This window comes from Hyaena hyaena, unplaced genomic scaffold (assembly GCF_003009895.1).
Source record: "Hyaena hyaena isolate Hyena2069 unplaced genomic scaffold, ASM300989v1 scaffold_3, whole genome shotgun sequence".
Classification (NCBI taxonomy): Eukaryota; Metazoa; Chordata; class Mammalia; order Carnivora; family Hyaenidae; genus Hyaena; species Hyaena hyaena.
This window is the reverse complement of record NW_024080635.1, coordinates 1,265,005-1,282,574: the sequence shown is the minus strand read 5'-3', so window position 1 is coordinate 1,282,574 and position 17,570 is coordinate 1,265,005. Positions and strand designations below refer to the sequence as shown.

The following is a 17,570-nucleotide window of genomic DNA, read 5'->3' as shown; positions in this document are numbered from 1 at the left end:
TTGCCAACAAAATGGAGATAACATTCCTCCATCAGAAGGTGCCCCCCCTCACCCCCCACCGCATGTGCTCATTTGTTCTACAATTATTTATTGTGTGGGAAGGCACTGTGCTAGGTTCTGGGGGGTCCTGCTCCCATAGAGGTGACATTCCGTGGGGCTCAGTGAGACAATGAACAGGAACCACAACTACCCGCACAGAGAAAGGGTCCACTCAACTAGTATGCCCCGTTTAGTCTAGTTTTTTTCTAGGGCAGAGCTGCGCCCGCCCCACCTCCAGTCCCCTTGGTGCTGTGGCTGGGAAAGCAGCCCCTACCCCAGCCCGCCACATCCCTGGGGTACACGGGGGCTTGGAGGAACTGACTGTTTCAGAAAAATACCCTGCCAAGAACGCGTCACTTGGTCGGGAGCGACCAAAGAAAACACTGGGCCCAGGGAGGGAGATCAGACAGGCCCTCGGGCTGGGCCACTGGAGGGGCAGGCTCTGCAGGAAAGCCGAGTCAGGCACCAGGTGAAATATGACCTCCGAAGCATCCATAGGCATTTCTTGTATAAACACCCCAGTCCAGACAGGAAGCAGGGCTGGGGGAACTGGAGGGGAGGTGGCCCCACAGGACCCCCCAGAGGTAGACAGATGGACAGGAAAGCAGGGGAGGAAAAGGTCAGTGGAGAAAAACAATGGGGAGCGGAGAGAAGAGAAGGCTAGGGGGAAAACTAGACCATAATACTCCGCTCTCATTCACACAGAGGCTTCCATTCGCTTCTCTTCACCCGAGAGCTGCAGAACCACCAGGCAGACAGGGAAACTGAGGCTGCGGGAGGCACATAGGCGAGCGTCCTCTAACGGTTTCCCGTCTCTTGCCTGCTGTGGGTCCTGTCTGCAGGGAGTCCAGAATGTTCTCTGAAGAAATGCTTGTCATGACCTCCCCAAGACCCCACACGGGTTGGTGGCCAAGCCGGGGCACAGATCTGGATCTCCAATGGCCTCTCCAGGCCCCAGGCTGACCCTCAGAGGCCCAGAGCATTCCGAAGGCTCTGCTCCAGCTGCTGCTCCCAGCTGCACCCCTGCTAGCGAGTGGGCCAGACTGAAATCACTGTAGAGCTTAGCAGCTGGGCCTGGGTCCCCAGGTTTTGGTCCCAGAAAGGGCAGAAATCAAAGCAAGCCTTGTCCCGTTGGTGGGGCATCTGTGGGAGGAACTCAGAGGGAGCCCATGGGATCTAGAACTTTGGGGCCGGAAGGAGCTTGCCAGAGTCTGCACCGTACAGATGGGAAGACTGGGGGCCCAGAGGAGTATGCAGTTTAGCCAAAGTCACACGTGGAGTTAGTGGCTGGATCAGAATCCAGGGCCACCCTCTCAGGTCAAGAAGTGGTTTCTTTTCAAACCACTGCAGCCAAGAGACTGCAGGGTTTGGCCCTACTTTGTACACAGTCCATATCCCCATGGTGGGAGTTTTAAGAGGGGTCAGGATACAAAGGCTGGGCCACAGATCATCAGGAGGGCTTGGAGGGAGCATGCTCAGGGTGGGCTCCTCTGGCAATGGGCAAGCGTGGTTTTGTTTTTTGTTTTTTAATGTTTATTTACTTTTGAGAGAGAGAGAGGAGTGAGCACAAGTGGGGGAGGAGTAGACAGAGCCGGAGACACAGAATCCGAAGCCCCACTTGGGGCTCAAGCCCACTAACGGTGAGATCATGACCCGAACCAAAGTCGGAGGCTTAACCGACTGAGCCACCCAGGCGCCCCTGGGTGGGCGTGTTTAATAAGGTGAGAGGGAAAAAAGACCAGGTATATTCTCCCAGCCTTGCAGGACTGGGAGGTTTCCTGAGGGTCCCTGGTCCCACCTCACTTTCCGCCCAGAGCAGGAAGGGAGAAAGGGCCCCGCCCTTAAAGCCAGGCACCAGCCCAGATCATTGCCCTCTGTCCTGGGAATACGTCTTGTCCCATCTGCATTCAGGTGAGCCCCAGCCCCCGTTCTACGCCTCCTCTCCCCAGCCCAGACCCTCTCAGAACCTTTGGCACCTTTAGGCCCCGCCCCCTCTTCCTAGGCCGCCCCGCCCACCCTGCAGGACCCGCCCCTGCGCCCAGGCTCCGCTCACCTTGGTCTCGGCCAACTGTCGCTTGAGCAGCTGCAGCGCCTCCGTGTGCTCCCGTTCGCTGTCCTGAAGGGCCTGAAGCTGCTCCTTCAGCTCCCTCTGGAACAACAGCAGGCGGGGATGCGTGATGCAGAGCCCGGGCGTGACCACCGCCGCGCTCCCCAGACCTGGCCCAACATCCTCCTCCCAGCACGGCTCAGTAACCCACACATCTCCCAGTATCCAGGCTGCTTTCATCTTTCCATCTCTCTTCTGGAGTTTCGCAACAGCCTCCTCCCGAGCCATCCTAGGAGCTTGTGGCCTCCCCGTCTCCAACCCGCCTCCACATTCGCTCTGCCCCAGCCTGATTTGCTGGCGGACACCCCTGGCTTAGAATCCTTCGATGGGTACCAAGGCTTTACCACCGTCCGCTGCTACCGATATTCAGTGGGCTAGGCGCTGTCCTCAGTCCCCTGCTTGTACTGGGTCACGGAATCCACGGAATGACACGGAGGTAGGCACTACTATTTAGCCACATTTTTCAACATTGAAATTGGTACAGAGAGGTCCAATGAAAGAAGCAGGTATGGGGAAAGCCATGAATGGAACTCAAGCAGTCTGGTTCTGGAGACTATCATTTAAAAAAAAAATTTTTTTAATGTCGTTATTTGATTTTGAGAGACAGAGACAAAGAGCGAGCAGGGGAGGGGCAGAGAGAGAGGGACTCTGAAGCAGGCTTCAGGCTCTGAGCTGTCAGCACAGAGCCCGACGCGGGGCTCGAACCCACGGACTGTGAGATCATGACCTGAGCCGAAGACGGACCCTTAACCGACAGAGCCACCCAGGTGCCCCGAGACCATCATCTTGACATGAAGTGATACTTGACATGAAGTGACACGTTTTCTATAGTGATGACGCCCATGACAAGCAGTGACAAAAATCCATAAGACACAACATCTCAAAACTTCAAATAAGGACAGAATCGGCAGTACTCATTTCCCCCTTGCCCCAGGTGCTAAGCTAGCTCGGCATGACACTGCTAGTGATCTCATTTTTATTTAAAACTTTGATATTTTGTTCATCACAGGGCTTTTTGCTTTCATGTTGATTTTTCAAAAATTACATTAAGTCTCTATCTTGATCACCGAGTTTTGGGGTGCCTGCTTCAATGTTGCGCCTCACCCTAGTCCTGTGCCTGTCTCCACCACCCTCCTCCCCTCACTCCCATCCAGCCAAAGCCACCTTCTTCCTGCTGCTCCATCATAGGCTTATCTCAGCCTCCCGACTTTGCCCTGGCTGATTCCTCTGGCCAGTGCACTCTACTCAGATTTTCTCGCGCTGATTCCTTTGTATCATTAACATAACAGCTCAGAGGCCACCTCCTCAGAGAGGTCTTGCCTGACCACCCCACGTACAGCATCACCCCTACACCCACATCCTGTTATGTGGTCTTCTTCGTACTTCCTGCTGTCCGAGATGCTCCTGCTCACTTATTAGACCATGTGCTCGTCTCCTTCACCTGAATGTGAATATCATGAGGGCAGGAGTCTTGTCTGGCTTGCTGTATCCCCCATGTTTAGAAGAGCTTTCAGCACATAGTAGGGCCTCAATACATATTTGCCAAATGAATGAATGTGGTTTGAGGTGGGTGTCCCCAGTACAGGGCCAGTTGTCTGCATTTATTGGGCATTTAGCCCATTACATCATAACTAGTTCTCCCGTATGACCCTAGGGCATCCCCGTATGAGCCCTACAGGTCTACAGGGCAGGCCCTTACCATTCCCTGCTCTACATCCCCCTGCACACATCAACAGCCTGACACTAAGATGAGGCTCAAGGAAGTTTGCTTTGTGGATGAATTTCCATGGAAACAGCCTCTGAACAGGGCCGGGCTTTCCCAGTCACCTTGTGCTGTGCGCGATGCCAGGGAGCTGACTTACCTGTTCATCCTCACCTCCCTCCTACTCACTCAGCTCATTGCCCTCAGAAAACATCTAGTCTGACTAATTTTTATAGAGTAGGTAGCAACATGGGAAGATGATCAATGATGATAGTCTAAGGGAAGAATGAAGAAAACAAAATTACCTTTGCTTACTCTCTCCCTTATTCACGCGACAAATATTTATTGAGCAACTACTATGTCCAGGCACTGCTGAGGCACTGGGGATACAACAGAGAACAAGACAGACAGTCCATGCCCACAGGGACTTTCCAGTGTAGTAGGGAAGAGAGATAATGAGCAAGGGAAATAACAGAAGAACCAGGTCACTACAGATTATGGTCTCTGCTCTAGAGAAAATAAAGCAGTGCGGGACGGGGGTGAGTTTGGGTAGGTTGGTCAGGGAAGGCATTTCTTCTCTGAGCTGCCACCTGAGATGACATAGCCGCAGGGTGAGGAAGAGCCAGCCTTGGAAACAGGAGCTGGACAGGAAGCCGGGAGCAGCTTGGGCTGTGACGGCAGAAAGCTCACACAGAACGAAATGGCTAGAATCCCAGTAAAGACAGAAGTTGCAAGCTGAAACCAGAGGGGTAGAAGGAGGAAGGAGCCTGGGTCCCTGACGATTATAGGGTGGCCACACCATCGCTGCTCAGTGATGAGCTAGGAAGCTAACCCTCCAGAAAAAAAAAACAAAAAACCCCTGATTTACAGTGTTTGCCAGTTTCTGTGGTATAAATACTCCCACCAAAGCCAATTTCAAGGGATCAATGTGAGGTCACCAGGCAGGGTCTGGGAAGAGGTCAGCACAGTCAGCTCTCAGGCACCAGAGCAAGCTGGCTCCGGCACACCACTGCCCGGGGGCCTTTCCTACAGCCATGTTTTATGGGAGAGAGAAGCACACACCATCTAATTGCAGCTGCCTAGTCAGGTGTCTGTTAACTAATGGCCAAGAGTCGTTCCTAACAGGTCCATGTGCATCTGAGTCATTGGAACAGACTAATCTCATTCACCTAAGTGTGAAGAATAATGCTCCTCGGGTCCTCCCTGACAGCCCTCAGTCTGTCCGGCTTGGGACATGGCTAACATGCAGATAATTTGAAGGATGAGCCAATCCCCCGCCTTGGTGTCCTCATGGGTCCACACACGACTCGGGTCCCCAAGCGGCTCCTCAGAGTCTTAGAAAACTGCTCTAAAGGTAGAGTTCCTCACATTGCTGAGGGCACCCGAGGAACTTGGACACATCGCTCCCTGTTTCCAGAACTGAGGAACGAGGGGAATAGACCTGCCCCTTCCTCCTGGACCCCAGGACAGCAGAACACTCCTTTGCCCATTCCACGAACATGTGTGCAGGCCTCCTTGGCCCCACACGGTGCTGTGTCGGCAACAGGCAGAAGCATGAGGGACAAGTCCCAACCCATGAAGCCTCAGGAGGGGTGCAGATGAGTTGGGGGGAAGACAGGGACGCATGCGTTAACATGATGGAGAATGCTGGAATAGGGTTAGGAGAGACCAAACTTGCTGCTCTTCCTATGACCTTGTCTCAGTAAAGGCCACCCCCATCCACAGGAGAAATGTGGGAGTCGTCCTCGACACCATCCACCAACCAATGCGATCAGTCATCAGATCTATCTTCGGATTTGTTCTCTCCTGTCTACACCCGCTGCCTCTGGTTTGGTTTTAACCCCTGCTTTTCTGGACTGTGACCCTAGGCTCTTCTCTGCCCCTGCATTCTCCAGGTGCCCCTGGAGTGACTGTTCTATGGGACAGATCTGTCCGTGCTTCTTCCCCCCATACCCCACGGCAGGATTTCCATGTTGTCTGGGAAGATGGGCACAAAGCCTGAGCATGGCACTCAAGGCCATCACCACTGGCCCCAACTTCCTCTCCAGCCTTATCTCTCAGTCTAGTCCTGCACTGTCCAATACAGCAGCTGGTAGCCACACGTAGCTATTCAAATGAAAATGATATGAAATTAAATGAACTTGAAACTCAGTTCCTCAGGGGGACCAGGGAATAGCGTGGCACATTTTCAAGTGCTCGGTTAGCCACATGTCATCAGTGGCTACTGTCTCAGCACAGATACAGAACACCAGGAACGATCTGGCCAAATCCTCTGGATTTCTTTAGCAGGAAACTGAGGTCCAAGAAAAAGGACTGACTGGCCCACGGGCACACAGCTCAACAGAGGAGAACCAACCAGAAAATGTACTGCTGGCAGAAGTGAGACAGAAAACAGGAAGCTGTTGACAAACCCGTAAGTGGTAGAGCTACCTCCGGAGAAGGGCAGTGGCGAGGTTTGGGTTCACAGGGTGCGTGTCACCTAATTCTCATAACAACCTCATGAAGTTTGTGCCTTTATCACCTCTGTCTCGCAGGGAGGGAAATAGAGGCTCAGAGAGGTCAGACGGCCTGCCTAAGGTCACACAGCCCCATTTCCAAATCTGCAAAGTACAGCTGAGTACCAGTGCCGGCTCCGTGGTTGGGAGGATTAGGACACTTAATTCCTAACCTGACATGACGCACGCAATGTACTCAGTCACTCTTTCGTTGCTGTCATTATCATCATCACCATCCCAATTACACGTGAAACGGGGAGTCAGAATGGGCAGAGCGTCCAGGAGAGAGTTTACTTCTGATGGAAAGCCCAGGGAAGACGGATGGATGGGCAGGGTGCCTTCAAGACTCCTGGGTGGGGCCGGAGCACTCCAGGTGGTGAGATGAGTTGGGCGGGGGCACACCTGGTGTGTGCAGGAAGTAGGGGGCAGTTGGGGACGACGGGAGCCAGGTATGGACAGGTGGGTGGAGGCATGAGCTGGAAAGGCCAGCGGGGCTAGCTGGGGCCAGAGTAGGAGGTGGAGGAGCCCTTGAAGGTCGGCGTGGGGGAGCTGGACTCTGCAGGCCCCATCAGAGCAGGGGGGAGTCAGGAGGGACAAACGTCAGAGGGCAGAGCCACATCTCTGTACCCCTTTCCCTGGAGAGGGAGCAGAGTCGGGGCTGTACAGACCTGAGTAGACAATTATGTAAATGTCAGCTGAGAGGCTCTGGAGAGGCCAGGACTGGGGCAGCAGCTGTGGGGAGGACGGAGAGCCAGGGCTCACACGCTCCCAAGGCCAGACCTCCCCTCCTGAAGGGTCATCCCCCTCCCAGCCGAGAAAACAAAGCTTCTGTAGGAAGCCTTCTCTGGAAGGTTTCCAGGACCCTTGTCACCCCTGTCACCTAGCCATGCTGCCCAGTGGAGTCAGCATGAACTCTGGCATCAGAAAGACCTGGGTTCGGGGGCGCCTGGGTGGCTTAGTCGGTTAAGCGTCCAACTTTCGCTTAGGTCATGATCTCGCGGTTCGTGGGTTCGAGCCCCGCATCGGGCTCTGTGCTGACTGCCAGCTCAGAGCCTGGAGCCTGTTTCAGAGTCTGTGTCTCCCTCTCTCTCTGACCCTCCTCTGCTCACGCTGTCTATCTCTCTCTCTCCTAGAAATGAATAAAAATATTAAAAAAAAAAAAAAAAAAAGACCTGGGTTCGAATCCCGGCTGTGTGACCTTGGGCAGATCACCTCTTCTCCTCTCAGAGCCTAATCTGTAAAATGGGGGTCAGAGCCACTCGTGGGGATTAAATAAGATCACACCCAGGAAAGGGCCAATGTGGTGTCCGCATAAGCAGTGTCCGGGCCACCTCCCCTTCTCTGAGCTCTGGTGTTGCTGTCAAAGATGCCAGAAATCTTAACATGGCAGCCTGAACCTGCCTCTCCTTCTTCCCCTCCCCCATCCCTCTCCTATGCCTAGAACCCTGAAGCTCCGGCTCTCCGGGCAGCCCTGAACGGTTGCATGCCCTCTCTCTCTCTGAGCCCCAGCCCTCCTGGTCCAACCAAACAACCGCAGTCTCTCGCAAGGACTCCTGGCTGCTCCCCTGCCTCCCAGGCTCTCCTAGTCCTCCATCTGCACACTGCCCAGAATGCAGACCCGACCAGGCCCCTGCTCAAACCTGTTCCTGGCGCCCCAGCATCTCCAGGAACAAATGGAAGCTCCCTGGAGTGGGGGATGGTGGCCCACTCCTTGCTGAGCAGGGCAACCCTCACTTTCCCATTCTTGCCTGGCCCCATACACCCTTCCCACCAGCCACAGCTAACCACCCGCTCACCTCCGTGCTTGCTCCTGGTCTGATAACCCGAGTCCCAGTTCCCCAGTTCTAGCCACACACTGGTTATGTGGCAGTAGACACAGCTTCTGAGCCTCAGTTTCCTCATTTGTAAAACAGGGCAATAAGACCCACCTCACAGGGTTGCTCTGAGGATGAAATGAGGGAGAGTAACCCTGGCGCTCTGCACCCAGGCGATGGTGGCAGTCGGTGTGTTTATTCCTTCTGTCTATAATGTCTTCTCTCTCTGATCTCAGGACTCAGTTCAACTGTCAGCTCCACAGAGGCCTGGACAATTCTCAGTGACAGCGGGAGGAGCCAGGGACGTGACCTCGAAGCTTAGAGGCCTGTCTCCCAGAACCACAGCGGGGTCAGCTCTCTCCTGGGCCCACGCGTGGGGCCTGGCCCTCAGCTGCCCCAGCAGGAGGGCTGATTGAAGCAATGATTGAATGAATCCCTGAATTCAAGATGGAACCCACCTCCAAACCCTCCACACCCATCCCAAGCGTCCACGCAGAGTTCAGGGTCCAGAAGGGAAATGATGCCGTGTAAATACTGGACTGAGTCTGGGGAGCAAGTCAGTCTCCCCTTCTGTAAGGCAGGGAGAGGATGGGGCTGGATGGGTTCTGAGGCCCTTCCCCTTTTGGGTGCTCCCTGAAACAGTTAGGATGTTGGTGAGGAGGGTGAGTTCTGAGGCCCAGACAGACCTGAGTCTGAGACCCGGCTCGTGGCTCCCACTTGCATCCATCTCGCATCCTCCCATACCCACTCCATCTTGGGCAAGTTACTGGACCTCTCAGCCTCCCTGTCTTCATCTTTGAGACAGGGCTGGTCCCAGTCCCACCCAAGGATTAGGGAAAGGAAAAAGGATTTACTGTCCATAATAGCACCTGGCACACAGCAAGTGCCTGACCAACTTTGGCCAGTGTGTTTTTAGAGTTGTTCCTATTTCCATTGCTGTCACTCTCTACCAGATCCTTTGCTTTTCCATAAAATAAATGTCCTGCCTCCTCCCCTCCACCCCACCCCAATTCAAGTTTCTAAACTGGCCTGTGCTTAGCCAAGGTGTCCTGGACGACCAGGGTGTTCCTGGCGGCCCACAGACACCTGTGAGGAGGGAAGCGGAGATGTGAACGGCAAGCCCTGGGTTTGACTCACTGCCAGCGTCGCCCCCATGCAGGCTGCTGTTGGTACATAAATCCTGTCTTTTCCTGGGAAAAGTAATAGCAGAGGCTGCTTCCCCAGGGCACAAACAACCTGGCTGCCTCCCTGTCCGTGGTACACAAAAAAGTGACATCACATCTGTTACCTGTTCAGATAGGCAGCAACTCTCTCTCCCTCTTTACATGTCAAGTGGACAGTCTTGGCCTTACTCCTATGTCCCACGTTGGGAAAGGATGAGAGAAGGCAGTACCTTCTGCTCCGATGGAAGAGGCTAGAGCCAGGATTTGAACCCAGTTTCCCGAGCCTGCTCTTTTTCCCCATGTGGCTGCCTCGGCATCTCTGGGTCACCACGCCCAGCTTATCGGGGCCCCCGTCCAAGGCTGGTCCAGCGCCGTCTCCTTTGGCATGACAGAGGCCTTGGGAAAGGCTCCAACAGTCACATGAAGCCCGGAGGGGGTGGCTGGGGCTGAATGCGATCCCTTCTCTGGAGGCAGGGAAGCCGAGGTCTCGGGCCAGGGAGCCGGATGCATGTCTGACCAAGAGGACGCCCAGCCACCTGCCCTCGGTGCATCAGCTGGCACGGTGTCCTCAGCCTGACCCTGTGCTGACTACTTGAAATACAAAGACAGGCAGTGTCGGAGGGGAGACAACTATGTGGCCCTCAGAGGCTGCTTGGAGGCTATGAGTGGCCCAGTCAGACTAGCTTCTAATCCGGCCCCTGTCACTTCCCAGCTGGGTGACTGAACGGGACATGGAATTCTTCTGAGCCTGTTTCTTTATCTGTGAAAGGAGCAAATTACAGTACCCACTTGACGAGGTGTTTTTTTTTTTTTTTAATTTAAAAAAAATTTTTTTTTATTTCTAGGAGAGAGAGAGAGACAGAATGAGCAGGGGAGGGTCAGAGAGAGAGGGAGTTTCAGACTGAAACAGGCTCCAGGCTCTGAGCTGGCAGTCAGCACAGAGCCCGACGCGGGGCTTGAACCCACGAACCGCGAGATCATGACCTAAGCGAAAGTCGGACGCTTAACCAACTAAGCCACCCAGGCGCCCCTTGACGAGGTGTTTTGAAGGTTAAATGCGGTAATACTAGAAAAGCGCTTAGTATAGTCCCAGGCAGTGGGCTAGAGCCCAATAAATATTGGCTGAGAAGCCTTGAACCCTTTGGAGATGGGGCTCCCTCCCTCCCTTTTGCTCTGCAGTCCAGTGCTCAGCAGTGAAAAGAAAAAAAAAGGGGGGAGAAGGCATGTACACACACACATGTATACACACATTCACATGTTAGTCACACAATAAAAATTCTGAAGAATTACCAAGCAATTCTATCTGTTTTTCTATGGGGTGAGGTTATGGGGAGACTTTAACTTTTACATTATATAGCTCTGTTTCTTACATTAATTTTATGATTAGAAACAATAAAGATATCTAAATTGTCATACACTGCTCTGTGCCAGGCACAGTATCAGGCACCGCTGACCCGTCACCCTTAAAACATCCTTCCCAGGAAGACCATATTATCTCCCATGTTATAGATGAGCAGGCAGAGGCTTAGGGAAGTGAAGTGACCTGACCAAGGACACATAGCTCATCAATGATGATGCCAGGATCTGACCCCAGTATTGGAATCAAGTTCAAAGCAATTCTGCTTGGTAGGTCGGGGAAAGCTTCATGGAGGAGGTGATAGTTGAGCTAAGCTTGGAAAGCTGATTAGGGCTTCTCTAGGTCAGGGTTCTCAACCAGGAATGATTTTGACCCCAGGGGTATTTGATGAAGACATTTTTGTTGTCACATCTTGGTGGGGGGAGGGGTAAGGAATGGGAGTGTGAGGAGGAGTCCTACGGGCATCTAGTGGTTAGAGGTCAGGGATACTCCTAAACATCCTAAAATGCACAAGATTGCCTTGCATGCAGACTTATCTGGCCCCAAATGTCAATAGTGCAGAGGATGATATAATAACATGCTAGCACTGTCATTTATTGAGTGCTTACTATGTGTTGAATGCAGTACTAAGTTCTTGCAAATGTCATCTTATCTAATCCATCCCCATTGCTGTCAGTGAGGGATGCTGAGTGACTTTTCTGAGGTTACACTGCCAGAAAATGTTAGCACCAGGATTGAAGGTGCCCAAGTACAAAGCCAGAGTTCTTAACCTTTCTGCTCCGCTACCTCCAGGACTTACAATAAATGTAAAAGCTCCAGGCCAACCACTAGGTGCGATGTGAGGAGACTCCAGCTGAGCCTGGGCACAGCCTCCTCTGGCCTCAGGCCTTGGGTAAAGTCCCCTCCCTCCTCCTCCGCCATTTCTCCATCTGTCAAGTGAGGACTGCACCAAAAGATCTCCGAGGCCCTGCCAGCTCTGAGTCGGTGAGTCCCCAGAAGAGGGGCCCAAGCCCTGGTTCTGGGCACCCTGTGACAAAACCACCAGGCGCTGGGAGAGGAGGGGGTGTGCTGGGCAGGCTCAGCCTCATTCCCAGTGCACAAATAGCTTTTGAGCCCCGCTCCGCCACGAGGAGAGGCAGGTGGGGTGGGGAGTGGCTTGAACCTCCCCCAGGAGCTCACCTCTCCAGTGGGGAAGCGTGTTTCTCTGCCATCTTCTTACAAAGCCCAAAGGAGACACCGAAGCAAGGCCTCCTTCTCAGGCAAGAGAGGCAGGTCTGGACATTTGCCCAGGGGGGCACATGAGTTGTCTCAGCCAGAAGAAGAAGGGATGTTGACCCAGCCCCTGCCCTGTGCCAAGCATCTCAAACAGCAGGCCCACCACAGGTCAGCCTCCCAAAATCCTGGTAGGAAAGAATCACTGTGACCCCAGTTTACAGGCCAGAACATCAAGGCTTACGTGAAGGGACTTGTCAAGTCACACATAGGCAGTGCTGAAGGAAGGTTTGGAACCCAAGGCTATCTGACTGTAGGATAGTACATACTAGAAAGCAGGTGAGCAGCCGTGCTGTTCTTTTCACCCAGGAGTAAAAGTGTTTCACTAACATTGGGAGAAAAGATATATTTAATTTCTCCTGCATTCCCCAGGACACGGAATGGACTCCATAAAGCAAAACACAGTCGTTCTGACTTCCTGGTTTGCAGACAGAGGAACCCAGGCTCAGAAGGCAGAGGTCTCTCCAGCTAGAAAGTCACACAGGGAGAGGAGAGGCTAAGTGGTGGGCGAGGGATCTGGTCTGCAGCAGGCTGAGCTTTCTAGCCTGGCTCTCATTGTCTGGTAGTGTGGCTTTAGGGGAGTCACATTACCTCTCTGGACCTCAGTCTCCGCATCTATTATGAGGAAGAGGTTGGACAGGTAGTTTCAGACAGAGCCCCTTCAAACCCTCACAACCTGTACTCAGGCATCTCAAAGGTTCTCTCTTCCCTGTTTCATGGGACCTCACAGATGGAGTGGCGGGGCTACCAGGGCCTGGCACAAAGGTTCTGGAGGTGGAGGGCTGATGCCAGCCTGTGTAAGCTCTCAGAGCCCCCAACTCTTGCTCTCCATCCTCAAAGAGCCAGACTGGGAGGGAGTCAGTAATGGTTTGGGGATGAGGGACGGGGTGGAGGAGGGGATGGTAAACATGGGACCATTTCTCCTGGGCCAAGGGTCATCCATGGGTATCTACTAAGTGCAGGCTGACTTACAGAGATTCATGTACAAGTGGGGGAGGGGGCGGGGCTCTTCCTATAACACAGGGGAAACAAGTTACTTAGTTCCTGCTTAAGCATCTCAAGGGTCAAGGAGCTCACTCTCTCAAGTTAGCCCACTGCATATTCAAAAAATGTTTGAGTGAAAACTCTTCTGTTTCTAACGGTTCCACAGTCTGGGCCAGCTCAGGCCAGAATTGGTCATTTATTATTCAAACTTTACTGATATGTACTGATGTGCCAGGCTTTGGGGCCATAGATATGATGAATAAGAGAGTTTCTCTGTTCTTTGGGAACTGTGTGCTAGACTGGTCAAGGCCAAAGACACGGGACTGCAGGACTGAAATAGTTTAGGTTGAGAAGATTCTAGGCTTCCAGGCTGAAATAAGCTTGGGTGCCATTTTTATTAAGTACAGTAAAATGGGTATCTTTGCTACAAGATTTCTCCAAAATCTTTAATATGCAAAATGTACATGAAGACTCCTCCAAGAGAGGTATAGAGAATATACTATATTTTCCCAATATAGCTGATCTTGGAATACTACTTTTTAAAACATGATTCTTTTTTTTTTTTTTTTTTAGAGAGAGAGAGACAGCATGAGCAGGGGAGGGTCAGAGAGAGAGGGAGTCACAGACTGAAACAGGCTCCAGGCTCTGAGCTGGCAGTCAGCACAGAGCCCGACGCGGGGCTCGAACCCACAAACCGCGAGATCATGACCTAAGCAAAAGTTGGACGCTCAACCGACTAAGCCACCCAGGTGCCCCCTAAAACATCATTCTTATTAACAGAGGATATTTGGGGAAATGTAGCTCTAATGCAATTTTTTTTTCTTCTTTGGCTGGAGGAGCTTGGGAAGGCTTACACAGAGAGGACATTTGAGCAGGGCTTTGAGAGTTGAATAGGAGTTGTTCTGTGAAGATGGGAAGGTTTAAGGGAGATCGGTTATAGTCTTAGGCTGACTGCACTCAGGTTACCCTGCATATACTCTTTCATTTGGTCTTCAAAGGTCTTGATGTGGGTGACAGGGCCAAGGAGGTCATCGACAGCTCTTGGAGACTTCTAGAGGTCCATTCCCCTCCCTTTTCTTGAATCATCTCACCCCAGGGCCTTATTCTCCAAATCTTGAGTCTTAAGTCCTGTTCCCACTGTCAACCGGGCCTCTGGTTTAAACCCAAAATAGTTCTTACAGTATTTGGACTTGATCCCATCTTTAACCCCTCACACACCTTGGCCTAGCCCTTGGCACCCAAACTCACCCTCTGAGCAGTTTGGATGACCACAACTCAGGCGCTCCCTACCCTGACCTGCCCAACACAATTTAGTCCTGGCACTGCCCTCCAGGTCCTGCTGCACACCTGATGGAGTCTTGCCCCATTGTGCCCCAAGCCTGCCCCTCAGCTACTCCAAATAGTCCTGACCCATTCCCGGATGGCGGCCCGCCCCCTGTATGGCCCATTCCCATCTGCGTCTTTGTCCCAACTCTGTCCGGAAGCATTCCTGTGTGGTCCCTGCTTCTAGGTCCAGGGCCCATGGCCCCTGACAGTGGCCCTGCTCTTGCCCTGCTCTGATTCTTCCCTGTCCCCAGCCTTGCTCTGAGCCCGTACCTGGGCCAGCTCTGATCTCATCTGTCCCAGCCGTGCCACCCCATGGGTGACTTCTACCCAACCACAGACCCACCCCCACTTAGGGTCCGTCTCAGGCCCCGCCGGGTGCAGAGGGCCCTAGGCCCGCCTCCAAAAGCCCGCCCCCTCGCCGCGGCCCCGCCCCGTTCCCGTCCCGTCCTAATTCTGATAGGGCGCTGACCCGCCTGCGGCCCCGCCCCGTGACGATTCTGACTTGGCCCAGCCCGCGGTCCAGCCCTGACCCCGCCCCCGGCCCCGCCCCGGCCCCGCCCCTCGCCCCCCGGCCGGCGCGGCTGCTCACCTGCAACTCCTCGAAGGCGTCGTCGATGCCGGTGACCTGGTGCTGCTCGTGCAGCGCGGGCTCGTCGCAGAAGAAGCAGAGCAGCGCGCGGTCCGTGAGACAGAAGAGCTTGACCTTGTCGTGCGCCTGGCAGGGTCGCGCGGCGCGGCGCGCGTTGAGGATGGCGTCCAGCGGGAAGGCGCTGTAGCGCTCCACGATGTTGGCCAGCTTGAGGCTGGGCGCGAGCGCGGGCTCGGCGAACGTGCGCCGGCACTCGGGGCAGTCGCGGGCGCCCTGCGCCTCCTGCCTCACCCAGTGCTCGGTGATGCAGCGGCGGCAGAAGTAGTGCTCGCAGCCCAGGCTCACCGGGTCCTGGTAGATGCTCAGGCAGATGGAGCAGAGCAGCTCGTCCTTGAGGCTGCACGCCATGGCGCTGGGGGCGGCGAAGAGGGGGCCCTGAGATGCAGGGGGGCTGCTGAGCGAGCCTGGCGCTGTCGGGGACAGCACCGAGGGATGGGTGCGGGGAGCAGGTGGGGAGAGGCAGGAGTAACAGCTACAGGAGAAGGAAGGGGGGGGGCTGTCCGGGAGGGAGGGAGGCACGCGAAGAAGAGGTGCAGGGTAGAGATTAGCCGAGATGCGAGCCCAGGAAGGTGGTCTCGAGGTAGTGGGTGACTCGGAGCGATGGGTGCTGGAGGGAGGAGGTCGTAGGTGTCTGAGGGAAGGGGCTCCTGACAAGCAGGTTCTAGAGGAAAGGGCAGTCTGAAGGGATGGGCGCTGGGAGAAGAGGATCCAGGAGGGGGGCGGAGGCCTTAGAGGGGCTGAAATCCCGGGATGGGTGCAGTGGGGGGAGGGGGAGAAGCGGGGGATGGAGAATTCCGGAGAAGGGGGAAGCCAGGCGGGGCTGCGCCGCGGCTGTGCGTGGCAGAGGAGAGGAGGGGTGCGAGCACGCTCGGCTGCCCGATCCCGGCCCTAAGACCCCGCGCGGCGTTGCCCCTTACCCTGCCGGCTCAGCAGCCACTGCTCCGGTCCGAGTGCAGCCTCTCAACCCGGAACCAGCCGAGCTCCAGCTGCCGGCGGCAGTGACTCCCTCCCCGCCCCCGCGGGCCGGGCCCGGGCGACTCCGCCCCTGCAGCGGGCGGGGGAGAGGAGAGGCGGGGCCAGGCCTCCAGCCAGCGGACCCCCTCCCCGCCCCCACTGTTCCCCTACTCCCCGGGGACCGAAACCCAGCTGTTCCTTCAGGATCTGCGCACGCAGGGAGAGGCACGTCTCACTCAGGGTCCCTGCGGCGGGTGAGGACAGCTAATTTAAGGGGATAACGAGTAAACAAGAAGCATCTTTCTAGATCGTCGACTTGAAGCTTTGGGAAAAATAATACGTTTTATTAAAACAAACAAGGATATGTCATGTATTCTGTATAGAACACAACTTTTGCATAAAACGTAAAGATAAACTCGAGAGAAATGCCCTGCTTGCTTAGGGCAAGTTCAAGATGTCCTCTTCACTTTCTTAAAGAGTGCTTGGGGGAGCGGGCCACTGTCTGGCCCAAGGAGCTGCGTCCTTTCAGCAAACATTTCCGGAGTGCTATATTTCTGTGTGTGTGTGTGTGTGTGTGTGTGTGTGTGTGTGTGGCGAGTGGGGGAGAAGGTGGATCTGGAGAGAAGGAGAGAGTAATAGGAGACCTTATCTTGCATGCCAGATGGAGAGGGGATAAGGGATTTCTAGATAGAGGAGACAGCCTGTGCAAAAGCACAGAGGCGTGAAAAGAGAGGCACTTTGAGGCAAGTGCAGGTAGTTCTGCACTGTTGAGGTTGGGGAGGGGAAGGCAGTAAGTGCAGGGCGTTGAGAGTCATGGTAAAGGGTTTCCTGAGGGCATTGAGCTTTCAAGCAGGGGCATGACTTGGTCTAATGTAGGTGTCAGGGAGTCAGGGAGATGCCAGCAGCAACGTGAAGGCAGGGACTCTTTTTGATCTGTCTGCACATGCGCAGCACTTGGTACACGGTAAAGGTGTGTAGCTGAATAACGCAGCAAAGTTGTCAATTGCAGGAAGAGACTGGCCCGTTAGGTCACTGTTGTTATAATGCCCGCAGGAGACCTGAACTGGGGCCATGACACTGGGGAAGGAGAGAAGGCGAGGGTATTGAAAGTATAGACACTGTGTGGAATTTATTAATGGATTGGATATGGGGGTGAGAGAGAAAGAGGCATTGAGCATGGCACCCCAGTTTCTGCCTTCTCCAGAAATGTCTTTACTGGAGTTAAACTTTGTGGAGGCACAACTTAAGAAACAATTTGAAGTTTACTTCTCTGCTGTTTACGTACCCTCCATCACACCACCACCTGCCTGGTCCCGTGTCTCCATCATTGCCAGAAAGAACTTGGTAACTTATTCAACAACTTTTCCTTGCTGTCATACTCTGATTTTGTTCACGTGCGTCTCTTCCCCAAGTGACCAAGGGAAGGATGACCCTAGCCCAGTCTAGGAGTTAGGTCCCTTTTGGTCCAATTCCATTGTGGTGGTTGCGTTCCTCTTGCCAGTGGATACTTTGGGCTCGGACATGTACGTCTGGCCTGAAAAACCAGAGGGCAAGCCTATGGTGGGGAGGTGACTTCTGCTAAGGGTCTCTTCCCTTTCAAAAAACAAAAAACTCTGCCCCCCCTGCTGATTGTGGATGTGTTTGGTGGTGATTCTTGGAGTTATAGCAGCTTACTTGCTCCCACTCTGAGGATGCAGCCGACACATGA

The 17,570-nt window shown here is 54.1% G+C and overlaps 1 protein-coding gene across 3 annotated transcripts in view; it reads right to left on the bottom strand.

Annotated features, from left to right (window-relative positions):
* TRIM62 (tripartite motif containing 62) overlaps positions 1–15,885 on the bottom strand; it is a 33,012-nt gene extending 17,127 nt beyond the window's left edge. Inside the window, exons 1-3 of one of the 3 annotated variants that reach the window (XM_039230084.1) lie at positions 15,826–15,885; positions 14,849–15,283; positions 2,093–2,188 (exon numbers count right to left, since the gene is read on the bottom strand). In XM_039230084.1, the coding sequence (XP_039086015.1) occupies positions 2,093–2,188; positions 14,849–15,256 (504 nt within the window). In that variant the 5' untranslated portion in view covers positions 15,257–15,283; positions 15,826–15,885. Of the gene's footprint in view, positions 1–2,092; positions 2,189–9,653; positions 9,730–14,848; positions 15,398–15,825 lie in introns of those variants that run through there. The other 2 variants (XM_039230093.1, XM_039230097.1) reach the window with 2 other exon arrangements.
* Between the last annotated feature and the right edge of the window lie 1,685 nt (positions 15,886–17,570).